The 24,287-nt window shown below is 39.3% G+C and overlaps 1 protein-coding gene across 3 annotated transcripts in view; it reads left to right on the plus strand.

Moving 5' to 3' along the window:
- Positions 1-24,287, plus strand: part of RYR2 (ryanodine receptor 2) — an 832,848-nt gene that overhangs the window by 804,207 nt on the left and 4,354 nt on the right. For all 3 annotated transcript variants that reach the window (XM_070781954.1, XM_070781952.1, XM_070781953.1), the window contains 4 exons: positions 11,323-11,479; positions 13,191-13,255; positions 15,248-15,348; positions 16,291-16,342. In XM_070781954.1, the coding sequence (XP_070638055.1) occupies positions 11,323-11,479; positions 13,191-13,255; positions 15,248-15,348; positions 16,291-16,342 (375 nt within the window). The remainder of the gene's footprint in view (positions 1-11,322; positions 11,480-13,190; positions 13,256-15,247; positions 15,349-16,290; positions 16,343-24,287) is intronic.

A 24,287-nucleotide genomic window follows, 5' to 3' on the forward strand; every position in this document is an offset into this window, starting at 1 on the left:
GTAAATAAATTCTTCAGTACCATTTTTCTAGATTCTGTATATACACATTATAACACAATATTTATCTTTTTCTTTCCGACTCTGTATAATAGGTTCTAGGTTCATCCACCTCATTAGAACTGATCCAAATGCGTTCCTTTTTATGGCTGAGTAATATTCCATTGTGTATATGTACCACAACTTCTTTATCCATTCATTGGTTGATGGACATCTAGGTTGCTTCCATGTTCCAGCTTTTGTAAATAGTGTTGCAATGAACAATGGGATACATGTGTCTCTTTCAATTTTGGTTTCCTCAGGGTATATGCCTAGGAGTGGGATTGCTGGGTCATATGGTGGTTTTATCCCTAGTTTTTTAAGGAGTCTCCATACCATCTTCCATAGGGGCTGAATCAGTTTACATTCCCACCAACAGTGCAAGAGTGTTCCCTTTTCTCCACACCCTCTCCAGCATTTATTGTTTGTAGACTTTTTAATGATGGTCATTCTGACTGGGGTAAGGTGATATCTCATTGTAGTTTTGATTTGCATTTCTCTAATAATGAGCAGTGTTGAGCATTTTTTCATCTGTTTGTTAACCATCTGTATGTCTTCTTTGGAGAAATGTCTGTTTAGGTCTTTTCCCCACTTTTTGATTGGGTTGTTTGCTTTTCTGGTATTGAGTTGTATGAGCCGCTTGTATATTTTGGAAATTAATCCTTTGTTGGTTGTTTCGTTTGTTATTATTTTCTCCCATTTTGAGGGCTGTCTTTTCACCTTGCTTCGAGTTTCCTTTGCTGTGCAAAAGCTTTTAAGTTTAATCATTTCCCACTTGTTTACTTTTCTTTTTATTTCCATTACTCTAAGAGGTGGGTCAAAGAGGATCTCCCTTTGATTTATGTTATCAAGTGTTCTGCCTATGTTTTCCTCTAAGAGTTTTATAGTTTCTGCTCTTCCATTTAGGTCTTTAATCCATTTTGAGTTTATCTTTGTGTATGGTGTAAGGAATTGTTCTAATTTCATTGTTTTACATGTAGCTGTCCAGTTTGCCCAGCCCCATTTATTGAACAGGCTATCTTTGCCCCATTTTTTATTCTTACCTCCTTTGTCAAAAATAAGGTACCCATAGGTGTACGGGTTTATTTCTGGGCTTTCTATCTTGTTCCACTGGTCTATATTTCTGTTTTTATGCCAGTACCATACTGTCTTGATGACTGTAGCTTTTTAGTATAATCTGAAGTCAGGAAGGAAGATTCCTCCAGCTCCATTCTTCTTTCTCAGGATGGCTTTGGCTGTTCAGGCTTTTGTATTTCCATATGAATTGTGAAATATTTTGTTCTAGTTCAGTGAAAAATGCTGTTGGTAATCTGAAAGAGATTGCACTGAATCTGTAGACTGCATTTGGTAGTATAGTCATTTTCACAATATTGATTCTTCCTACCCAGGAACATGGAATATCTCTCCATCTGTTTATGTCATCTTTGATTTCTTTCAACAATGTCTTATAATTTTCTGTATACAGTTCTTTTGTCTTAGGTAAATTTATTCATAAATATTTAATTCTTTTTGTTGCAATGGTGAATGGGGTTGATTCCTTAATTTTTCCTTCTGATTTTTCATTGTTAGTATATAGAAATGTAAGTGATTTCTGTGTATTGATTTTGTATCCTGCAACTTTGCTAAATTCACTGATTAGCTCTAGTAATTTCTGATACTATCTTTAGGGTTTTCTATGTACAGTATTATGTCATCTGCAAATAGTGAGAGCTTTACTTCTTTTCTGATCTGGATTACTTTTATTTCTTTATCTTCTAATTACTGTAGCTAGGATTTCCAAACCGTTGTATAGCAGTGGTGAAAGTGGACACCCTTGTCTTGTTCTAATCTTAGGGGCAATGCTTTCAGTTTTTCACCATTGAGAATAATGTTTGCTGTGGGCTTATCATATATGGCCTTTACTATGTTGAGGTAGGTCCCTTCTATGCCCATTTTTTGAAGAGTTTTAGTTATAAATGGGTCCTGAATTTTGTCAAAGGCTTTTTTGGCATCTATTGAGATTATCATATGGTTTTTATCTTTCAATTTGTTAATATGCTTTATCACATTGACTGATTTGTGTATATTGAAGAATCCTTGCATCCCTGGAATAAACCAAATTTGAACATGGTGTATGAGATTTTTGATGTGTTGCTGAATTCTGTTTGCTAAAATTTTGTTGAGAATTTTTACATCTGCGTTCATCAGTGATATTGACCTGTAGTTTTCTTTTTTTGTGTGTTGTCTTTGTCTGGTTTTGGTATCAGGGTGATGGTGGCCTCATAGAATGAGTTTGGAAGTGTTCTGTACTCTTCAATTTTTGAAAGAGTTTTAGAAGGATAGTCATTAGCTCTTCTCTGAATGTTTGATAGAATTCTCCTGTGAAGCTATCTGGTCCTGGGCTTTTGTTTTTTAGGAGATATTTGAGCACATCTTCAATTTCAGTGCTTGTAATTGGGTTGTTCATAATTTCTATTTCTTCCTGGTTCAGTCTTAGAAGATTGAACTTTTCTGAGAATCTGTCCATTTCTTCCAGGTTATCCATTTTATTGTCATATAGTTGTTCATCATAGTCTCTTATAATCCTTTGTATTTCTGCATTGTCTGTTATAACCTCTCCTTTTTCATTTCTAACTTTGTTGATTTGATTCTTCTTTCTTTTTTTCTTGATGAGTCTGGCTAAAGGTTTGTCAATTTTATCTTCTCAAAAAATAAGCTTTTAGTTTTATTAATCTTTACTATTGTTTCTTTCATTTCTTTTTCATTTATGTCTGCTCAGATCTTTATGATTTCTTTCCTTCTACTAACTTTCAGGGTTTTTTTTTCCTTCTTCTTTTTCCAGTTGTTTTAGGTGTAAAGTTATTTTGTCCATTCAACGTTTTTCTTGTTTCTTGAGGTAGGATTGTATTGCTATAAACTTCCCTCTTAAAACTGCTTTTGCTGCATCCCATAGGTTTTGAGTTGTCATGTTTTCATTGTCATTTGTTTCTAGAAACTTTTTGATTTTCCTTTTGATTTCTTCGGTAACCTCTTGGTTATTTAGAAATGCATTGCTTAATCTCTATATGCTTGTGTTTCTTACAGTTTTTTTCTTATAATTGATATCAAGTCTCATAGCATTGTGGTTGGAGAATATGCTTGATAGTATTTCAGTTTTCTTAAATTTACTGAGGTTTGATCTGTGACCCAAGATGTGGTCTATCCTGGAGAATGTTCCATGTGCACTTGAGAAGAAGGTGTATTCTGCATTGGATGGAACTGAAGATATCAATGAGATCCATCTCATCTAATGTATCATTTAAGACTTGTGTTTCCTAATTAATTTTGTTTTGATGATCTGTCCACTGGTGTGAGTGGGGTGTTAATGTCTCCTACTATTATTGTGTTACTGTCAGTTTCTCCTATTATGTCTGTTAATGTTTGTCTTATGTATTGAGGTGCTCCTATTATGTATTGAGGTGCATAGATATTTACAATTGTTACATCTTCCTCTTGGATTGATCCCTTGATCATTTTGTAGTGTCCTTCCTTGTCTCTTGTAATCTTCTTTATTTTAAGGTCTATTTTGTCTGATATGAGGATTGCTACTCCAGCTTTCTTTTGCTTCCCATTTGCAGGGAATATGTTTTTCCATCCTCTTTTTGTCTATATGTGTGTTTAGGTCTGAAGTGGGTTTCTTGTAAACAGCATATATATGGGCCTTGTTTTTGTATCCATTCAGCCAGTCTGTGTCTTTTGGTTGGAGCATATAGTCCATTTACATTTAAAGTAATTATTCATATACTTTTTCCTATTGCCATTTTCTTAATTGTTTGGGGTTGATTTTGTAGATCTTTTTTCTTCTCTTGTGTTTCTTGACTATATAAGTCCCTTTAACATTTGTTGTAAAGCTGGTTTGGTGGTACTGAATTCTCTTAACTTTTGCTTGTCTGAAAAGCTTTTTATTTTCTGCATCAATTTTGAATGAGATCCTTGCTGGGGACAGTAATCTTGGCTGTAGACTTTTCCCTTTCAATACTTTAAATATATCCTGCCATTCCCTTCTGGCCTGCAGAGTTTCTGCTGAAAGATCAGCTGTTAAGCATATGGGGTTTCCCTTGTATGTTACTTGTTGCTTCTCCCTTGCTGCTTTTAATATTCTTTCTTTGTGTTTAGTATTTGTTAGTTTGATTAGTTGTGACCAACCTACATAGCATATTTGGAGAAGGAAATGGCAACCCACTCCAGTGTTCTCGCCTGGAGAATCCCCTGGACAGAGAAGCCTGGTGGGCCGCAGTCCATTGGGTTGCACAGAGTCCGACACAACTGAAGCGACTTAGTAGTAGTAGTAGTAGTTTGATTAGTATGTGTCTTGGTGTGTTTCTCCTTGGGTTTATCCTTATGGGACTCTTTTCGCCTCTTGGACTTGATTTGACTATTTCCTTTTCCATGTTGGGGAAATTTTCAACTATAATCTCTTCAAAAATTTTCTCATACCCTTTCTTTTTCTCTTCTTCTTCTGGGACCCCTATAATTCTAATGTTGGTACATTTGATATGGTCCCAGAGGTCTCTGGGAGAAGGTAATGGCAACCCACTCCAGTACTCTTGCCTGGAAAATCCCATGGACAGAGGAGCCTGATGGGCTACAGTCCATGGGGTCGCAAAGAGTCAGACACGACTGAGTGACTTCACTTTAACTTTTCAGTTTCATGCATTGGAGAAGGAAATGGAAACCCACTCCAGTGTTCTTGCTTGGAGAATCCCAGGGATGGGGGAGCCTGGCAGACTGCCATCTTTGGGGTCACACAGAGTCGGACATGACTGAAGCTACTTAGCAACAGCAGCAGAGGTCTCTGAGACTGTCCTCAGTTCTTTTCATTCTTTTTACTTTATTCTGCTCTTCAAAAGTTATTTCCATCATGTTATCTTCCAGCTAACTGATTCATTCTTCTGCTTCAGATATTCTGCTATTTATTCTTTCTAGAGTATTTTTAATTTCAGTAATTGTGTTGTTTTTCTCTTTATGTTTATTCTTCTAGGTCTTCTAGATCTTTGTTGATTAAGTCTTGCATTTCTCCATTTTGTTTTCAAGGTTTTTGATCATCTTTACTATCGTTATTCTGAATTCTTTTTCAGGTAGTTTGCCTATTTCCTCTTCATTTATTTGGACTTCTGTGTTTCTAGTTTGTTCCTTCATTCGTGTAGTATTTCTCTGCCTTTTCATTTTTTTTTAACTTATTTTGTTTGAGGTCTCCTTTTCCAGACTTCAAGGAAAGTTGAATTGTTTCCTTGAAGAAGGTTAAATTCTTTCTTTCTTTTGGTTTCTGCCCTCCTAAGGTTGATACAGTGGTTTGTGTAAGCTTCATATAGGGTAGATTTGTGGTGATTTTTTGTTTATTTGTTTGTTTTTCCTCTGATGGGCAAGGCTGAGTAAGGTGGTAATCCTGTGTTCTGATGATTGGGTTTGTATTTTTGTTTTGTTTGTTGTTTAGATGAGGCGTCCTGCACAGGGTGCTACTGGTGGTTGGGTGATGCTGGGTCTTGTATTCACGCGGTTTCCTTTGTGTGAGTTCTATTTGATGCTCCCTAGGGTTAGTTCTCTGGCAGTCTAGGGTCTTGGATTCAGTACTCCAACTGCAAATGCTCAGTGCTTGATCTCTGGTCAGGAAGAAGGTTGCACAAGTGGTTTGTTATGGCATTTAGTGAGATTAAAACAAATATCCAATTCGAGAAACCAAAGATGAACCCCAGACAAATGGCAGTTATAAAATCAGGCACATAATTAAAATAATGGAATACACACACATATATATATATACGCCCATGAGCAAAGTCAAAATAGTCCAACAAAAATAAAGTACAGTAGATTGACCCAGCAAACAAAGGAAATAAAAAATTATGTTTACCAGTTAAGAACGAAAGCACAAACTGGAAAACAAAACTAAAGCATGGTGCTAAGTGGGAAATAAAGCAATAAAAAGAGAACTAGCAAATATGTGGAGAGGATAGGAAAGAAAGAATAGATATGCAGAGTTAAATAGAAGTAGATGAAGAAGATTTATATACATAAAAGATTAAATGCAAGGGAAAAAGAAGAGCAGGAAAGGCAAACAAAGGAATAAATGTAGAAGAAATTTAATAGGTTTAAAAAAATTAAAATTTAAAGTGACTAAAAAAGAAAAGAAAAAAAAAAAAAGCCAGAAGAAAGAAAAAGGAAAAAAAAAAAAAAAGGAAAACTCCACAGAACTGCAAAATCCCAACACATAGGCAGAGGTTTATAACAACAATAAAATGTGTGACAATACACACATACACACACACACGCACACACACACACACACACACTCGTAAATAAAATCAAAACAGTCCAACAAAAATAAAGTACAATAGATTGACCCAGCAAACAAAGGAAACCAAAAATTGTATCTACCATAACAAAACTAACCAAAGCACAAACTGGAAAACAAAACTAAAGCTAGGTGCCAATTGGGGTATAAAGCAGTGACAATAAACCTAACAAATATGTTGACAGGAAAAGAGAGAAAGAAAAGAAAGAAAGAATAGATATGTAAAGTTAAATAGAGGTAGATAAAGAAGATTTATATATGTTAAAGATGAACTGCAAGGGGAAAAGAATAGTAGGAAAAGCAAACAAAGAATAAATGTAGAAAAAAATAGGTTTAAAAACTTAAAAAAAAAAAAAAGGAAAATTTCATAGAACTGCAAAAGCCCAACATAGAGGCAGAGGTTTATAACAAAAATGAAAAATATGACTGAGAAAAAAAAAAAGCTCAAAAAGCTTAATTGGATTTCTTAGTGCCAATAAAATTGACAACTACAACATAAAGGGGAAAAAAAGGAAAATAAGAAATGAAAAAAAAAATCCAAAAAAATCCACAGAACAAGTAAAAAAATTAGAATAATAAATGTTTTTCTTGAGTCACTGCTGTCAGAGACCTTTCCCTCACTGGGAGTCACAGTCCACCTCACCTCCCTAGGACGCCATCCCACACTGTGCTGGTCTCTGGACCTGCTGTGGGGGCAGCTCAGATTCTAATCTGGTCCTGCTCCTGTGTGTTCTTGCCTCCAATGTCCACAGCTATCAGAACTAGTGTGTTTTCTTTTGTGGGAGCTCTCAATGGCCTTTTATATATTCCTTGGACACAGAGTCTGCCTAGTTGATCTTGTGGATTTATTCTGCAGCTTGCACAGCTGGTGGGAAAGTTTTGGATCTTCTTCCTTAACCACACTGCCCCTTGGTTTCAATTGTGGTTTTATTTTTACCTCTACATGTGAGTCATCCACTGGGCTTTGCTCCTGAGGCTGCCCTGGAGGACATGTGTTTGCCCCTGTGGGGGCCAGATGTAGAGATGGTGCAGCTGCTTGGGTCACACAGGTTCTGGCAACACCAGGTACTCAGGGGGATTGGAAGCTAGGGCAGCAGGAAATATAGTGCTCTAGAAGGGTATGGCAACCAGTATTGGCCAATACGCTCCAGTATTCTTGCCTGGAGAACCCCCCTCCCTGACAGAGAAGCCTGGCAGGCCACAGTCTACAGGGTCACAAAGAGTCACACATGACCAAAGTGACCCTGCAGGCTTAGATGCAAGACATTTTTGCCTGTGGCAGCTCTGCCCCAGTGAGAGTTGAGCGTGGCTTGTGGGGACCCTGGGGGCACCAAGTGTGCAGGGACATGGACTGCCTCCCCTGCAGGAGTTATGGCCCTATCAGTCTTTTTTGAGCCTCTTGTAGCTGGCAATCAGAAGGCCTCTTTGACCAGTCTCTCTGTAGCTCTGCGCATTCAGCTGCTTAGAGGGCTCCCTTGCCTGGGGTCCTTCTCTGTTGTTCGGCGCATTGGCATATAGAGGGGGGCCCCCCTGGCTGGGGTCCTGCTCTGTAGAACGGAGCGTCAGGAACTTAAAGGGGCACCCTGGGTGGAGTTCTGCTCTGTAGTTCAGTGCATCAGGAGATTGATGGGCCAACCTCTCTATTGTTCAGCTGTTGGTGCTAGCCTGTGGGGAGAGAAGCTATGGTGACGGTTCCACCCCCTATGCATGACTCAGCAGTATCCCCTTGCTTCCATGGCTGCCTGGCTTTCCTCCACCAGCATTTCCTACCCTGATCTCCTCCCTCACCTCCCCTCAATCCATCTCTCCGTGGTCAACAGCAGCCCTACCACTGGGATTGCTCCACAATCCCTAAACTCCACCTCCCAGCCACTGTGGCTTCCAGGGGACCAGTGTTCCTGTCCGGGGTATGTATGGCTGCAGCAAGGACTGTGTGAGTTTCATTCCATTTAGGCTGCCACAGATTAGCTGTTTCACTCTCAACCTTAAATGTTTCTCCTCTGACTCAGACAATTGCCCTGATGTGGGGATTGGACCCCCTGCTTCAGTTCCTCCACCCGCCAAGGGCAGGTCCAATCCTACTAACACTCCTGTTTTTCCCCCTAGTTCCTTCATCCTACTGAGTTTTGCATGGCTGTATATATTCTTTTCCACTGGTCAGGTATTCCTCCTCTGCTCTCAGCAGGTGTTCTGCATGCACTTCTGTGTCCGAAGGTGTATTCCTGATGTATCTGTGGAGAGAGATGTACTCCATGTCTACCTACTCCTCTGCCATCTTGTTCTCCCCCCACCTTAATTACAGTTCCTTGTCTTGACAACTGTATCAGTGCTCTTGTGTTCTAAACCTAAACTCTAAAGGAGTCAGTTACTTTGTGTTCTAAAACCTACAGTCCAATGAAGACATTCTTTAATAACATCCCTGTTGGTGGATTTGGCCAGGCAGCAGCTTGACTGTGGAAAATACTGCCTTATTCCAAAAAGGCAATGAACATCCTTTTCAAAGGAGGTTAAAATTTGTCATGTAGATTTCAAAAATCATTGAAGAAGCTTCCTTCTTCTCTCTCTGGGTGATCCAGGTTTTCAGTTATCTATTCATTATATACAGGACCACTACCATCAAGAATGCAAATTGTGTGTGGTCTTCTATCAATATAGACTTGAGTTCTGAGTTTGAGCAAGCTCCAGGAGTTGGTGAACAACAGGGAAGCCTGGTGTGCTACAGTCCATGGGGTCGCAAAGAGTCGGACACAACTGAGCAACTGAACAACAATAGGAGATCTCTTGACAGTTTAACCAAAATGAACAACTGAAAGGACACTCGGAATTTGGAAAACAATTTTTTTTTGCAAGCCTTTCCTTCACTGCACCAAAAACAGTTCTTTCTTTTTTATGCATGATTGACAATTATTCAGTGCAGTACATTTCTTTGAGGTACTTGATAGTTCCAAAACAACTTTAATCAACTTAGAAGAAATACATGTACATCTGAACACACAGCCAAGATGGCCTGGGCCTGTTTCTCACATCCAGGGCATATTCACTCACCCACACTGAGGAACCTCTTGGAGCATCTCCCCAGAGTCTTTTTTAAAGTGTCTTCAATGCACGAGACAGCAAAAGAAACACTGATGTATAGAACAGTCTTATGGACTCTGTGGGAGAGGGAGAGGGTGGGAAGATTTGGGAGAGTGGCATTGAAACATGTGAAATATCATGTAGGAAACAAGTTGCCAGTCCAGGTTCGATGCACGATGCTGGATGCTTGGGGCTGGTGCACTGGGACGGCCCAGGGGGATGGTATGGGGAGGGAGGAGGGAGTAGGGTTCGGGATGGGGAACACATGTATACCTGTGGCGGATTCATTTTGATATTTGGCAAAACTAATACAATTATGTTAAGTTTAAAAATAAAATAAAATTAGAAAAATTAAAAAAAAAATAAAAAAAGAAAAAAAATAAAGTGTCTTCAAATCTTACTTCCAGAGACTAATTCAGTAGGTGATACTAGGAATTCGGAATGTTTAAACCTCTGAGAGATGTGGATGTGGAATTAAGTTTAGACACCACTGGTCTTATCAGGCTATCTGTATGAGCATTTTGGTGTTATCTTGTATTCTTTGCTTGAATTTGGTGCTCTGTAAAACTACTTGAGAATTTGAGGTGTATCTGAGCTGTTCTCCAGGAAACAACTGACTAGTCATAATTTTTCACTCTTCAGTCATCCCGAGTGAGTTTTAAGGGCCTATCATGTGCTGAACATTATTTAGGCACTGATGATAGAGGGCTCCCCAGGGTGCCAGCGATAAAGAATCTGCCTGCCAGTGCAAGAAATGCAAGAAACGTGGGTTTGATCCCTGGCTCAGGAAGATGCCCTGGAGAAGCAAATGGCAACCCACTCCAGTATTCTTTCCTGGGAAATCCCATGGACAGAGAAGCCTGGTAGGCTACAGTCCCTGGGGTCACAAAGAGTTGGACGCGACTGAGCACTCATGCAAGATGCAAGATGACAAGCAACCCAAGTAATTCTTCTTATAATGGGACTAATTATAATGAAATGAGATCATAAAACATCAAATGAAAAATAAGTTGGAGATACAAGTCTGGGATTCAGGAAAGAGACCTGAGGTGTAAACAGAAATATTTTATAATTACCACAGATGATGCTTAAGTATGAAACTAGAAAAGTTTCCTAAGGGAATGTCCTAAAAGAAAAAAAAAAAGAAGTCAGAGAACCCAATCCTGAGGATTAATTTATGAAGAGATAGGGAGATGAGGAAGAAGTGGCCGACGGGGCTGAGAAGAAATGACCAGAAATATAGGGGGGGGGAACCCCACAACCAAGAATTATCTGGTCTGAAATGTTAATAGTGATGAGCCTGAGAAACCCTGCCCCAAAGCATTTTGCTACACCCTTTTTTCGGCAGTGACATTTGCAGCAGTACATATTGTTGGTTACTTTAAAATTTCAGTGTTAATGATGAGATGCTGTTTCTTCCCTGCCTCTCTCATTTTTCTTTATTCTAAAAATTAAAAACCTTTTTGCATTATGTTTCACATATGATAGATGAGGGGATGATAAGTCTGATTTTTTTCCTTGTTTTATTTCTAACATTCTATTCAGTTATACGTTGGACTTTTACTTCCCCATTCCTTTGTCTGTTATGCTCAAAAAAAATTGTACACTGCAATTAAATATAGTTTTGTGCCCCCTAGTATGATCTTAATGCCAGATGCATTTCCTGCAAAGTGTGTCAGCAGATGCTAAGCAGAGTATGCAGTACAGAGTTTTGTTTAAAAGACAGCAAAGTCAAGTGTTTGCATCACAATTACAAATATTGAGGCAAAAAGAGATGATGTAGAAGGCAAAGATTCTCATCATTTCCAGTGTGAAGATTAGGAGCTAGAGAGAACCTTAGGTGTGTTGAGTATAAAAATGGGCAATGATCCTCCAGGCGGTGATGCCATTCCTTTCTTTTCCAGTGCTATATGTTCCACATGTATGTTGGAGTACGTGCTGGAGGGGGTATCGGTGATGAAATCGAAGATCCAGCTGGTGATGAGTATGAGATATATCGAATCATCTTTGACATCACCTTCTTCTTTTTTGTAATTGTCATTCTCTTGGCCATAATACAAGGTAAGCTCACTGAATGTCAAGAAGATCTAGAATCTGACCTACTTATTGTTGAAGCTGACATTACAGATAGGGTAAGACTGTCAAGTGTTTCCTGCTGCTGCTGCTGCTAAGTCGCTTCAGTTGTGTCCGACTCTGTGTGACCCCATAGACGGCAGCCCACCAGGCTCCCCCATCCCTGGGATTCTCCAGGCAAGAATACTGGAGTGGGTTGCCATTTCCTTCTCCAATGCACAAAAGTGAAAAGTGAAGTGAAGTCGCTCAGTCGTATCCGATCTTAGTGACCCCATGGACTGCAGCCTACCAGGCTTCTCCATCCATGGGATTCTCTAGGCAAGAGTACTGGAGTGGGGTGCCATTGCCTTCTCCTCAAGTGTTCCCTAGAAAAGCCAAATAGAACTTTTCCTTTCAGTGTTTCTTCATTGGAAATCTGTAGAGGGAAAAACAAAGAGTAGTGGACCTTGGTCTGGGGGTTGGGGAAGAGATGAATACAGGTTTCTTTGAACTCCTTTCAAATAACATAATGGAAAGAGCACTTTCCTGGGTCTGATTTCCAGCCCTGCCACTGACATCCTTTACAACTAACAGTGGGCGAGCCATTGAACATCTTTGGGTCTATCACATGGAAATTATATAAAGCTCTAAGCCATGGATTATAGAAAATATTTCTCTAAAAATGATGTCTGTTCCATGTGCCCCATGAGCAGAGTATTGTTCTTCATCTTTGAAGAAACTGAGCCATAATAAGTCAAGTAACTCAACTGAAGTGCTCAGCTGCAAAGTGTTGGGAATCCAAACCCACAGGGCTGGAGATCAACCCCTCACATGCCACCACAGCACCATGTTGACCCCCTCGTTTTTTCTTTCACCCCAATGTAACTTGGACTGGGTGGTTTTTCTCCCCTCCTTTTATTCCAAGGTAACTTTTTTTCCCCTTAGAAAAATCATTCATGTTGTCTTTTTCTGCTTATGTATTTCCTACCTTGAATTAAATGTCTATAAATGACACATTATCCTCTAAATTCCACAGTCAAATATGGTACCTTTTTTTTTTTAGTAAAGCACAGGAACACATTTAAAGGATTTATGATCTTCCCCTTTATGTCTTTCTTTCCTTTATGTCCTTCTTGAGTGCAACAATAATGTGTTTTATAAGAAGGCAGTCTTAAAACACTTGGAAGACAGTGTACAGTCAGGCAAGTCACAGGAGAAAACGGGACAGAGCAGAAGGAAGCCATTAGTTGGCTGATTGCCACAGTTAATAACGTTACGGGGAGATTATCGATAAGGAATTTGTGGGAAAAAAAAAGATTTGGGGCAAATTCCTCACAATGAATTAAACATGTTTGACTTGCAAATTAGCACTTGAAAACTCATTGGTGGGATTTTCTATACTTTATGACCATAAATCTCAATTGCTCTTTCTTCGCATGAACATACCATTTATCAATGCCAAGGTAACCAAAGGTTTCCCTGCTCTGTTGCTTCGTTTTTAAACCCCTTTTTGGATAGTGTGTGGCCTGGTAACTGCATGTATTTCTGCCCCCCACCCCAAGGAGATAACGCTACTGCCTTCGTAGGAGTATCCAGTGTGTAGATTTCCCAGAGTAGCTGTACATGGTCCTGTCCCTTAGGAGGATTAGCCAAGGGGCTGTAAATTTCATAATCATTTTCTGGTTGCTAAAGATTAAATCCTGTCTTTATTTAACACTAGGTTTAATCATCGATGCTTTTGGGGAACTAAGAGACCAACAGGAACAGGTCAAAGAAGACATGGAGGTAAGTCTGTTTCTCACTCTACATTTTTGTTGTGGACACTCTGTCTTCACTGCCTTTATCAAAGAATTATGGCAGTGGGAGGAAGGGGAAGGAACATGAAAAATGTGTAACTTCATTGGCCTGTTTTTGGTTCAGGCAATACATGTAGTTGAGCAAGGTGGTGGGCTCCAGATACATACAGACAGTAATATGGCAGCATACACCCCTCCAGGAGTGGGAAGACCATCCATTCTAAATGACGGATTCATGGACAGATTAGTAAACAGGCAATCACAGAGCAGTGTGATGAGCACTTATAGGAGGAAACCCTGAGTACTGGGGTCCTTGAGGCTTGTGTCTCATTTCATCTTGGATAATCAGGGAAGTTCTTAAAAGAAGAGATGCACAAACGGAGGCCTGACGATTGCAGAGATGTGGATGTGAGAGAGTGCGCAGGATAGTTTAGGGAACCTTCTCACCCCCACTATGTGCCCCACTAGGCCCCCTGGATTCTGTGAGATGTCACTGCCTGAGGTTCTATATACCAAGACACTGGTTTTCGGGAATTTGATATGCAGATTTTTCCCTTGGAAGCGTAATTGGTGCAGGATGAAGTATTACATTCTAATAATGGGACTAGCAAGGAAGGCCAACTAATTAAGAGCCTAAAAACGCATTTGAGAAATTTACAGTATAACTTACAAGCTAGGAAACAGAAAAGGGTTTTAAGCAGGGCAGTGACATGATCAGATTTACAATAAAAAAAATATCAATTAAAAAGGGAATGAAGGCATGACCAGGAACAGGGAAGCAGCTGTCAGCATTTTCTAGGTAGGAGATGATGAAGCTCTTGCTAAAGAAGTGCCACTGAGGAGGTGGGAACCAGATGGACTCAAGGAGCACTTTGGAGCTGGCATGAAAAGAACTTGGTGATTGGCCATATGCAGAGGATGAAGTTTGGAGCAAGCAGAAATGATACTGAGGTTCTGACATGAGCCTCTAGAAAGAAGCATGGTGGCTCAGTTAAACACAGAGTGACCAAGGGAGGTAACAGAGGAAGGGCAGGTTCCTGGGGAAAGCTGATAAGTGTGAACCTATTTATATAAGAGACACTGAATGGTGTCCAAGACTGGACCTCTGAATGGAGCCTTTCTGTCATCAGCAGTTGTTGATCAGTAAAGCAAAGAGAATTATAAAATATCCTAATAATCTTGATTCTAGCATCTAGGGCATCATAAACATGCCTCTAGTGGTACAAAATAGCTTCTGATTTGCAGGGATGATGAGCATCTGGAGCTGCATGAGGACAATAGTTATTGAATTCATTTGAGTTGATACATAGGCAGTGCTAATGGTAAAATGGAAAGCCTGCTTCTCCCTGGGTTTTGGGCCTGCAGATGGCAGACCTAGCAAGTGAAGAGAGAGATGGATGGGATGGGAGAAGCGGGGAGAGAAGGCATCCTATTTCTAGAGCAGATTGTCATCCCAGTACCTGGCCCCTGGTTGTGTACTTGGCACGTGGTGGACCCTCTCTGACTTGTTGATTCTATACCTCATAGTTTGGTATTTGGTTTGGTGTCCTCCGCCCACCCAGCTTGGTCATCAGCCATGGCTAGGATAGGTACCAATTTTGTGTTTTCAACTGAGGACACATTTAGTCATGCCTAGCTAGAGCCAGTGTCATAAACTTGAGCCAGTGTCATAAACAAGAGTGATCACCAAGCCTGGGTGTGCTCACTCAGGCTGGAGAAAAAAAAGAAGACATTGCTTTTCAGCCATCATCACCCTGTACTCTTTCTGCCTCTGTTGCTTCTTGCTGCTGGTTCCTATGTCACTGAAACGCCACAGTAAGACATAGTTGTGACAGCGGTTAAACTGGTATTCAAGTACTTGGTGCAGCCTTCTGGGATGATCTTCCATGTAGACTGAGTAAATCAAGTAATTGCCCCCGAGTGGTGAGTTATGTTTTCCTTTCTCAACTCTGACCTTTGAATATTTGCCTTTGTCTTCTAGACCAAGTGCTTCATCTGTGGGATAGGCAATGATTACTTTGACACCGTGCCACATGGCTTTGAAACCCACACTTTACAGGAACACAACTTGGCCAATTATCTGTGAGTATACCTGACTCACTCCTCTACCCTTCCCGATACCCAGGAATCCCTCAACTCAGCAAGCTGGAGAAACTGGAGAGAGAACCCCTCTCATTACCACCGGCCTCAGACTTCTTATAAGCCTCCTGGAGGGAAACACCCAAGCTAGTGCTTCTTTTTCCTTAAGAGTAGGTTAACTTAGGAAATGAAGTTGCAATGCTCCACGTGAATGATACCTTCTAGAACATGAATGAAAAGGTGGAAAGGATGCGCAAAATGTGTACCAAGCCTCTCAGAGAGCTTTGTCTGTGTTTCTTATTTCGAACAGGAATGTTCCATCTGCTCCTTAGAGATATGTGAATCTTCATTTTTCTGTATTTTCTGAGAAAATACAGAGCGCTTTAGACACTATTGGAAAAACCCAGATAAAAGTTACATTTTTTTAATACATAGAAATTTAGCTATTACTCAAGACTAGCCAGAAACTGTACTTTGGTACAATATTAATTCTTAATCTGTTTCTAACCTGATCTGAATATCTAAAAGAAGAGATACAGAAGAGCATTGAAGTGGACTTTGGGATTCAAAAGTATGCGACATTAGACAAGTTATTTAACCTTTTTAATCCTTGATTTTCCAAATGAGGATCGCAGTTCCTGCCTCATAAGTGAATAAATAGGATATAGTTGCAGGCAGGGTCTGGCACTAAACCTGGCATAAAGCAGCTCCCAAGAAGTATAACTTGACCAGTGCATACATTTTAGCTCTTTTGAAAAAATATTTTAAAAGAAGATAAGCTTTTGGTCCCCATGGCATTTCTTGTTTCTTTTTTTTTTTTTTGCCCTGCGTGTTTGACACATTTCTATGCTCTGCCATAAAGAGTTAGCCCATAGCAAGATCAGAGGTATCTGTTTATGCTATTTCCATACAATCCATTTCTGATTACTCTCTCTGTATCTGTAGGTTTTTTCTGATGTATCTCATAAACAAAGATGAAACGGAGCACACAGGACAGGTACGTAAACACTGAGCTACATTATCTGAAAACATTGATAAAAGAATCTCTGCTTGCTGGAATAAACGTGTACATTAAACATTAATATCAGAATTACTCTCAGATATTGGTCATGGTATCTTAGCATAAAAATCCCTTTTGTTCTGGATGAGTATACAAAGATTGCCATAGTAGAAAAAAGTAAAATTAGAATTGAACATTTATTAGCTGAAAATGCCGAGCTTGGGTTTTGATAATTATAATGTACTTGATTGCTTAATAAGATAGCAGATTATGTCAAGTGAACTTCATCCAACAGTATTACTGTGATTTGAAGATAATTGCATATCCTGGGACAAGATGGCCGAGAAGAAGGACCCTGAGCTCACTTCCTCTCAGGAGCACACCAAAATCACAACTAACTGCCAAACAACCACTGATGGAAAAGCCTGGAACCCACCAAAAAAGATATTCTGTGTCCAAAGACAAAGAAGAAACCACAGTGAGGTGGTATAAAGGGGGCACTTGCAATATAATTAAATCCCATAACCCCTAGGTGGGCAACCCACATGGGAACTGGAGAACAATTGTATCATAGAAGTTCTCCCACAGGAGTGAGACTTCTGAGCTGATGTCAGGTTTCCTAGCCTGAGGGTCTGGCATCAGAAAGAAGAGCCCCCAGAGCACTTGACTTTGAAGGCCAGCAGGGACTGAGTGCAGGAGATCCAAAGAACTGGAAAAAACAGACACCATTGCTGGTGGGTGCACCCACGGTCTCATGTGCATCAGACCCCAGGCAAGAGCAGTGACTTCATCGGAGCCGGGGCCAGACCTACATGCTCGTTTTGGAGGGTCTCCTCAGGAGGCAGGAGAATATTAAAAGAAACAAGGGGAAACCAACAAATTACATAAAAGGGGTTCTATATAATAGTACTAACAGCTGATTTCTCAGCAGAAACTCTTCAGGCCAGAAGGGAGTGGTGTGATATATTGAAAGTGATGATAAGTAAAACCCTACAATCAAGAATACTCTACACAGAAAGGTTCTCATTCAGATTTGATGGAGAGAAACCAAAGCTTTACAGACAAGCAAAAACTAAAAGAATTCAGCACTACCAAACCAGCTTTATAATAGATGCTAAAAGAACTTCTCTAGGTGGAAAAGAAAAGGCCAAAACTAGAAACAAGAAAATTACAAAATGGGAAAGCTCACAAATAAGGCAAACATATAATAAAGGTAGGAAATACTTCTCACACATATAGGACATATAAGTCAGTAATTGTGGGAGGAAGAGAGTACAAATGCAGGATATTTGAAATTAAGAGATCAGCAATTTAATCAAGTATACACAAAGACTGCTATATCAAAATCCCATGCCAACTGCAAATCAGAAATCTATAACTGATACACACACACAGAAAATAGAATCCAAACACAACACTAAAGATGATCATCAAATCAAAGAGAACGAAAGAGGAAAGGAAGAAAATAAACTCAAAACAATTAACAAATTAATAAAAATAAACTCAAAACAATTAACAAAGTGGTAATAAGAATGCCATATCAATGGGGCTTCCCAGGCGGCACTAGTGGTAAAGAACCCGCCTGCCAATGCAGGAGACATGAGAGACTCGGGTTCAATCCCTGGGATGGGAAGATCCCTTAGAGAAGGTAATGGCAACCCACTCTAGTATTCTTGCCTGGAGGATCCCACAGAGGAGCCTGGCAGGCTACAATCCATAGGGTTGCAAAGAGTCTGACATGACTATAAATGGGTTAAATGCTCCAACCAAGACAGACTAGCTGAATGGATACAAAAACAAGATGCCTATATAGGTTGTCTACAAGAGACCCACTTGAGAAATTGGGACACATATAGACTGAAAATGAGGGGATGGAAAATGCCATGCAAATGAAAATCAAAAGAAAGCTGGAGTAGCAATACTTACATCAGACTAAATAGACTTTAAAATAGAGACTGTTACAAGAGACAAAGAATGACACTACCTATGATCAAGGGAACAATCGAGAAGATATAACAATTATAAATATCCGTGCACCCAACATGGGAGCACCTCAGTATAGAAGGTAAATGTTAACAGACATAAAAGGAGAAAATGGCAGTAAGACAATAATTGTAATATCCCACTTACATCAATTGACAGCTCATCCAGACCAAAAATCAATAAGGAAACATAGGCTTTATATGAAATGTTAGACCAGATGTAGTTCATTGGTACTATGAGTATTTCATCCAAAAGCAGCAGAAAACACATTATTTTTATGTGCACATGGAATATTCTCCAGGATAGATCACATTCTGTGCCACAAAGAAATTTGTGGCACAAATTTGTTAAATTTAAAAAAATTGAAATAGTATCAAGCATCTTTTCTGACAACAAGGTTATGAGATAAAAATAAATTATATGAATATAACTGTAAAAGACAAAAACACATGAAAACTAACAATACTGTACTAAACAACCAATGGATCAAAGAAGGAATAAAAACATACTGGAGACAAATGAAAACAAGACAATCCAAAACCTAGGGGATGGAGCAGAAACAATTCTAAGAGGGAGGTTTATAGCAATAAAATCTTACCTCAGGAAACAAAAATCTGAAATAAGAACCTAGCATTATACCTAAAGCAACCCAAGGAAGAAGAACAGATGAACAATAAGTTAGAGGAAGGAAAGAAGTCATAATGACCAGAGCAGAATTTAATGAAAAAGAGATGATGAAAACAATAGCAAAAATCAATGAAACTAAAAGCTGCTTCTTTGAGAAAATAAACAAAACTGATGAACCTTTAGGGAGATTCATCAAGAAAAAAAGGGAGAGAACTCAAATCAGTAAAATTAGAAATGAAAAAAGGAGAACTTATAACTGACACCATAGAAATACAAAGGATCACAAGAGACTACTACAAGCAACTTTACACCAATAAAATGTCCATTTAGAAGAAATGGACAAATTCTTAGAAAAGTAAAACCTTCCAAGCTTGGACTAGGAAGACATAGAAAATATGAACAGATAAGTCACAAGTACTGAAATTAAAACTGTGATTCAAAAACTTCTAATAAACAAAAGTCCAAGACAAGATGGCTTCACAGGCAAATTCTATCTAACATTTACAGAAGAGTTAATACCTATTCTTCTCAAACTATTCAAAAAAAAAAAAAACTACATAGGAAGGAACAGTCCCAAGCGCCTTCTATAAGGACACAATCACCCTGATACCAAAACCATTCAAAGATAGAACAAAAAAGGAAATTACAGGCCAGTATCACTGATAACATAGATGCAAAAATTCGCAGCAAAACACTAGCAAACTGAATCCAACAATACATTAAAAGGATCATACACCATGATCAAAAGGGATTTATCCCAGTGATGCCAGAGGGTTTTCAGTATCCACAAAGCAGTCCGTGTGATACACTACATTAACAGATTTAAGAACAGAAACCATGTAATCATCTCAATAGATGTAGAAAAATCTTTTGACAAAATTCAACACTCATTTATGATAAAAAAAAAACTCCCCAGAAAGTGGGCATAGGGGAAATGTACCTCAACATAATAAAGGCCGTATACAACAAACACAGCAAACATCATTCTCTGTGGTGAAAAACTAAGTATTTCCTCTAACATCATGAAGATAAGGATATCCACTCTCTCCACTTTTATTCAACATAGATTTGGAAGTCCTAGCCATGACAATCCAGAGAAGGCGATGGCACCCCACTCCAGTAGTCTCGCCTGGAAAATCCCATGAACACAGGAGCCTGGTAGGCTGCAGTCCATGGGGTCGCAAAGAGTCGGACACGACTGAGCGACTTCCCTTTCACTTTTCACTTTCATGCATTGGAGAAGGAAATGGCACCCCACTCCAGTGTTCTTGCCTGGAGAATCCCAGAGACGGGGGAGCCTGGTGGGCTACAGTCTCTGGGGTCGCACAGAGTCGGACACAACTAAAGTGACTTAGCAGCAGCAGCAGCCATGGCAATCAGTGAAGAAAAAATAAATAAAATGAATCCAAATTGGAAAAGACATAAAACTGTTACTGTTTGCAGATGACCTGATACTATGCATAGAAAATTCCAAAGTTGCTTCCAGAAAACTACTAGAGCTCATCAATGAATTTGGTAAACTTGCAGGATACAAAATTAGTGCAAAGAAATCTATTGCAGTCTTATACACTAACAAAGAAAGGTAAGAAATAGAAATTAAGGAAAGAGTCACATTTACCGTTACATCAAAAAGAATAAAATACCTAGGAATAAACCTACTTAAGAAGGTAAAAGAGCTGCATGCAGAAAACTATAAGATATTGATAAAAGACATTAAAGATGACTCAAACAGAGATATACCTTTTTCTTGGATTGGAAGAAGCAATATTGTGCAATTGACTGTACTACCCAGAGCAATCTTCAGATTCAGTGCAATCACTATCTAATTACCAATAGCATTTTTCACAGAACTAGAAAAAAAAAATGTTACAATTTGTATGGAAACACAGAAGACCCCAAATAGCCAAAGCAATCTTGAAAAAGAAAAATGGAACTGGAAGAATCAGGCTCCCTGACTTCAGATTGTACTACAAAGCGACAATAAACAGTGTGCGGCCGGTACAAAGGGCTTCCCTGGTGGCTCAGTGGTGAAGAATCTGCTTGCAATGCAGGAGACACGGGTTCAATCCCTGGGTCAGGAAGATCCCCTGGAGAAAGAAATGGCAACTCACTCCAGGATTCTTCCCTGGGAAATTCCATGGAAAGGGGAGCCTGGCAGGCATTCATGGGGTAGGTAGCAAAAGAATCAGATGCTACTGAGCACATGGAGCATATATAAAACTGACTCACTTTGCTGTACAGCAGAACCTAACAGAATATTGTAAATCAGCTATAATAAAGTTAAAGAATGTAAGACCAGAAACTATAAAACTCTTAGAGGAAAACATAAACAGAACACTCTTTGACATAAATTGCAGCAGATCCTTTCTGATCCACCTCCTAGAGTAATGAAAATAAAAACAAAAATAAACAAATGAGACCTAATTAAACACAAAACCTTTTGCACAGCAAAGAAAACTATAAACAAGATGGAAAGATAACTCTCAGAATGGGAGAAAACATTTGAAAACAAAGCAACTGACAAAGGATTAATCTCTAAAATATACAAGTGGCTCATTCAGCTCAATATATTTTTTTTAAAAACACCCAATCAAAAAATTGACATAAGACCTAAATAGACATTTCTCAAAGACATACAGATGGCCAGCAAACGCAAGAAAGGATGCTGAACATCACTAATTATTAGCGAAATGCAAATCAAAACTATGATGAGGCATAACCTCACACCAATCAGAATGGCCATCATCAAAAAAATCTATAAACAATAAACGATGGAGAGAGTGTAGGAAAAAGAGAACCCTCTTGCAGTGTTGGTGGGAATATAAATTGATACAGCCACTGTGGAGAACAGTATGGAGGCTCCTTAAAAACTAAAAGTAGAACTTCCATGTGACCCAGTAATCTCATTACTGGGCATATACCCAGAGAAAGCCATAATTCGGAAAGATACACGTACCCCAAATGTTCACTGCAGCACTATTTATAATAGACAGGACACCAAATGTCCATCAGCAGAGGAATGGATAAAGAAGATGTGGTAATGTATATACAATGGAATATTACTCAGCCATAGAAAGGAATGAAACTGGGTCATTTGTAGAGACACGGATGGACCTAGAGACTGTCAATGCAGAGTAAGGTAAGTCAGAAAGAGAAGAACAAATACATATTAATGCATATATACGGAATCTGAAAAAAAATGATATCAATGATCTTATTTACAAAGCAGAAATAGAGACACAGATACAGAGAATAAATATGGACACCAAAGGTGAAAGGGGGCGTAGGATGAATTGGGAGCTTGGGATTGACATATATACTCCACTGATCAGATCAGATCAGATCAGTCGCTCAGTCGTGTCTGACTCTTTGAGACCCCATGAATTACAGCACGCGAGGCCTCCCTGTCCATCACCAACTCCCGGAGTTCACTCAGACTCACGTCCATCGAGTCAGTGATGCCATCCAGCCATCTCATCCTCTGTCGTCCCCTTCTCCTCTTGCCCTCAATCCCTCCCAGCATCAGAGTCTTTTCCAATGAGTCAACTCTTCGCATGAGGTGGCCAAAGTACTGGAGTTTCAGCTTTAGCATCATTGCTTCCAAAGAAATCCCAGGGCTGATCTCCTTCAGAGTGGACTGGTTGGATCTCCTTGCAGTCCAAGGGACTCTCAAGAGTCTTCTCCAACACCACAGTTCAAAAGCATCAATTCTTCGGCGCTCAGCCTTCTTCACAGTCCAACTCTCACATCCATACATGACCACTGGAAAAACCATAGCCTTGACTAGACGAACCTTTGTTGGCAAAGTAATGTCTCTGCTTTTGAATATGCTATCTAGGTTGGTCATGACTTTCCTTCCAAGGAGTAAGTGTCTTTTAATTTCATGGGTGTAGTCACCGTCTGCAGTGATTTTGGAGCCCAGAAAAATTAAGTCTGACACTGTTTCCACTGTTTCCCCATCTATTTCTCACTCCACTGATACTATGTATAAAATTAGTTAAATTAGTTATATCTAATGAGACCCTACTGTTTAGCAGAGGGAACTCCACTCAGTGCTCTGTGGCAAATTGAATGGGAGGGAAATCCAAAAAAGAGGTATATATAGCTGATTCACTTTGCTGTACAGTAGAAACTAACACAACATTGTAAAGCAGCTATATTCCAATTAAAAAACAAAACACTATGCACCTATGCTCACCTAATCTATGACAAAGGAGGCAAAAATATACAGTGGAGAAAAGTCTCTTCAATAAGTGGTGCTGGGAAAACTGAACAGCTCCATGCAAAAGAATGAAATTAAAACTCTTTACCATTGAATGAAATTAAAACACCACACATAAAAATAAACTCAAAGTGGATTAAAAATCTACATGTAAGGCCAGATACTGTAAAAACCCTTAGAGGGAAACACAGGAACAACACTTGCTGACAAAAATCACAGAAAGCATTTTTTGGTCCTCCTCCTAGCGTAACAAAAATAAACAGGACCTAATTAATCTTAAAAGCTTTTGCACAACAAAGGAAACCATAATAAAAATGAAAAGGTAACCCACAGAATGGGAAAAACTATTTGCAAATGAAGCAACTGACAAGGGAGTAATCTCCTAAATACACAAACAGCTCATGCTGCTACTGCTGCTGCTAAGTTGCTTCAGTCGTGTCTGATTCTGTGCGACCCCATAGACGGCAGCCCACCAGGCTCCCCTGTCCCTGGGATTCAGCTCATGAAGTTCAATCTAAAGGGAAAAAAGCCTAATCAAAAAATAGGTGGCAGATCTAAACAGACATTTCTCCAAAGAAAACATATAAGATGCCCATGAGGTTCTTGAAAACATGATCAACATCACTAATTAATAGAGAAATGCAAATCAAAACTACAACAAGGTATTACCTCACACCATTCGGAACAGCCATCAAAAAATCTTCAAATAACAAATGTGGGAGAGGGTGTTCAGAAATAGAACCCTCCTACACTGATGGGAATGTAAATTAGTATAGCCGTTGTACAGAACACTATGGATGTTTCTTTAAAAAACTAAAAATGCATCTACCGTATGATCCAGCAATCCATTGCCTGGGCACATATGCAGAGAAAACATAACTCGAAAACATTCATGTACCCCAGTGTTCATTGCAGTACTGTCTCAATCATCAGGACATGGAAGCAGCCTAAATGTCCGTCTACAGAGGAATGGATAAAGGAGATGTGGTACATACATACAATGGAATATTACTCAGCTATTTAAAAAAATAATGAAATAATGACATTCGCAGCAACATGGATGGCCCTAAAGATTGTCATACTGAGTGAAGTATGCCAGAGAAAGACAAA

This window comes from Bos indicus, chromosome 28 (assembly GCF_029378745.1).
Source record: "Bos indicus isolate NIAB-ARS_2022 breed Sahiwal x Tharparkar chromosome 28, NIAB-ARS_B.indTharparkar_mat_pri_1.0, whole genome shotgun sequence".
In the NCBI taxonomy this organism is placed as follows: Eukaryota; Metazoa; Chordata; class Mammalia; order Artiodactyla; family Bovidae; genus Bos; species Bos indicus.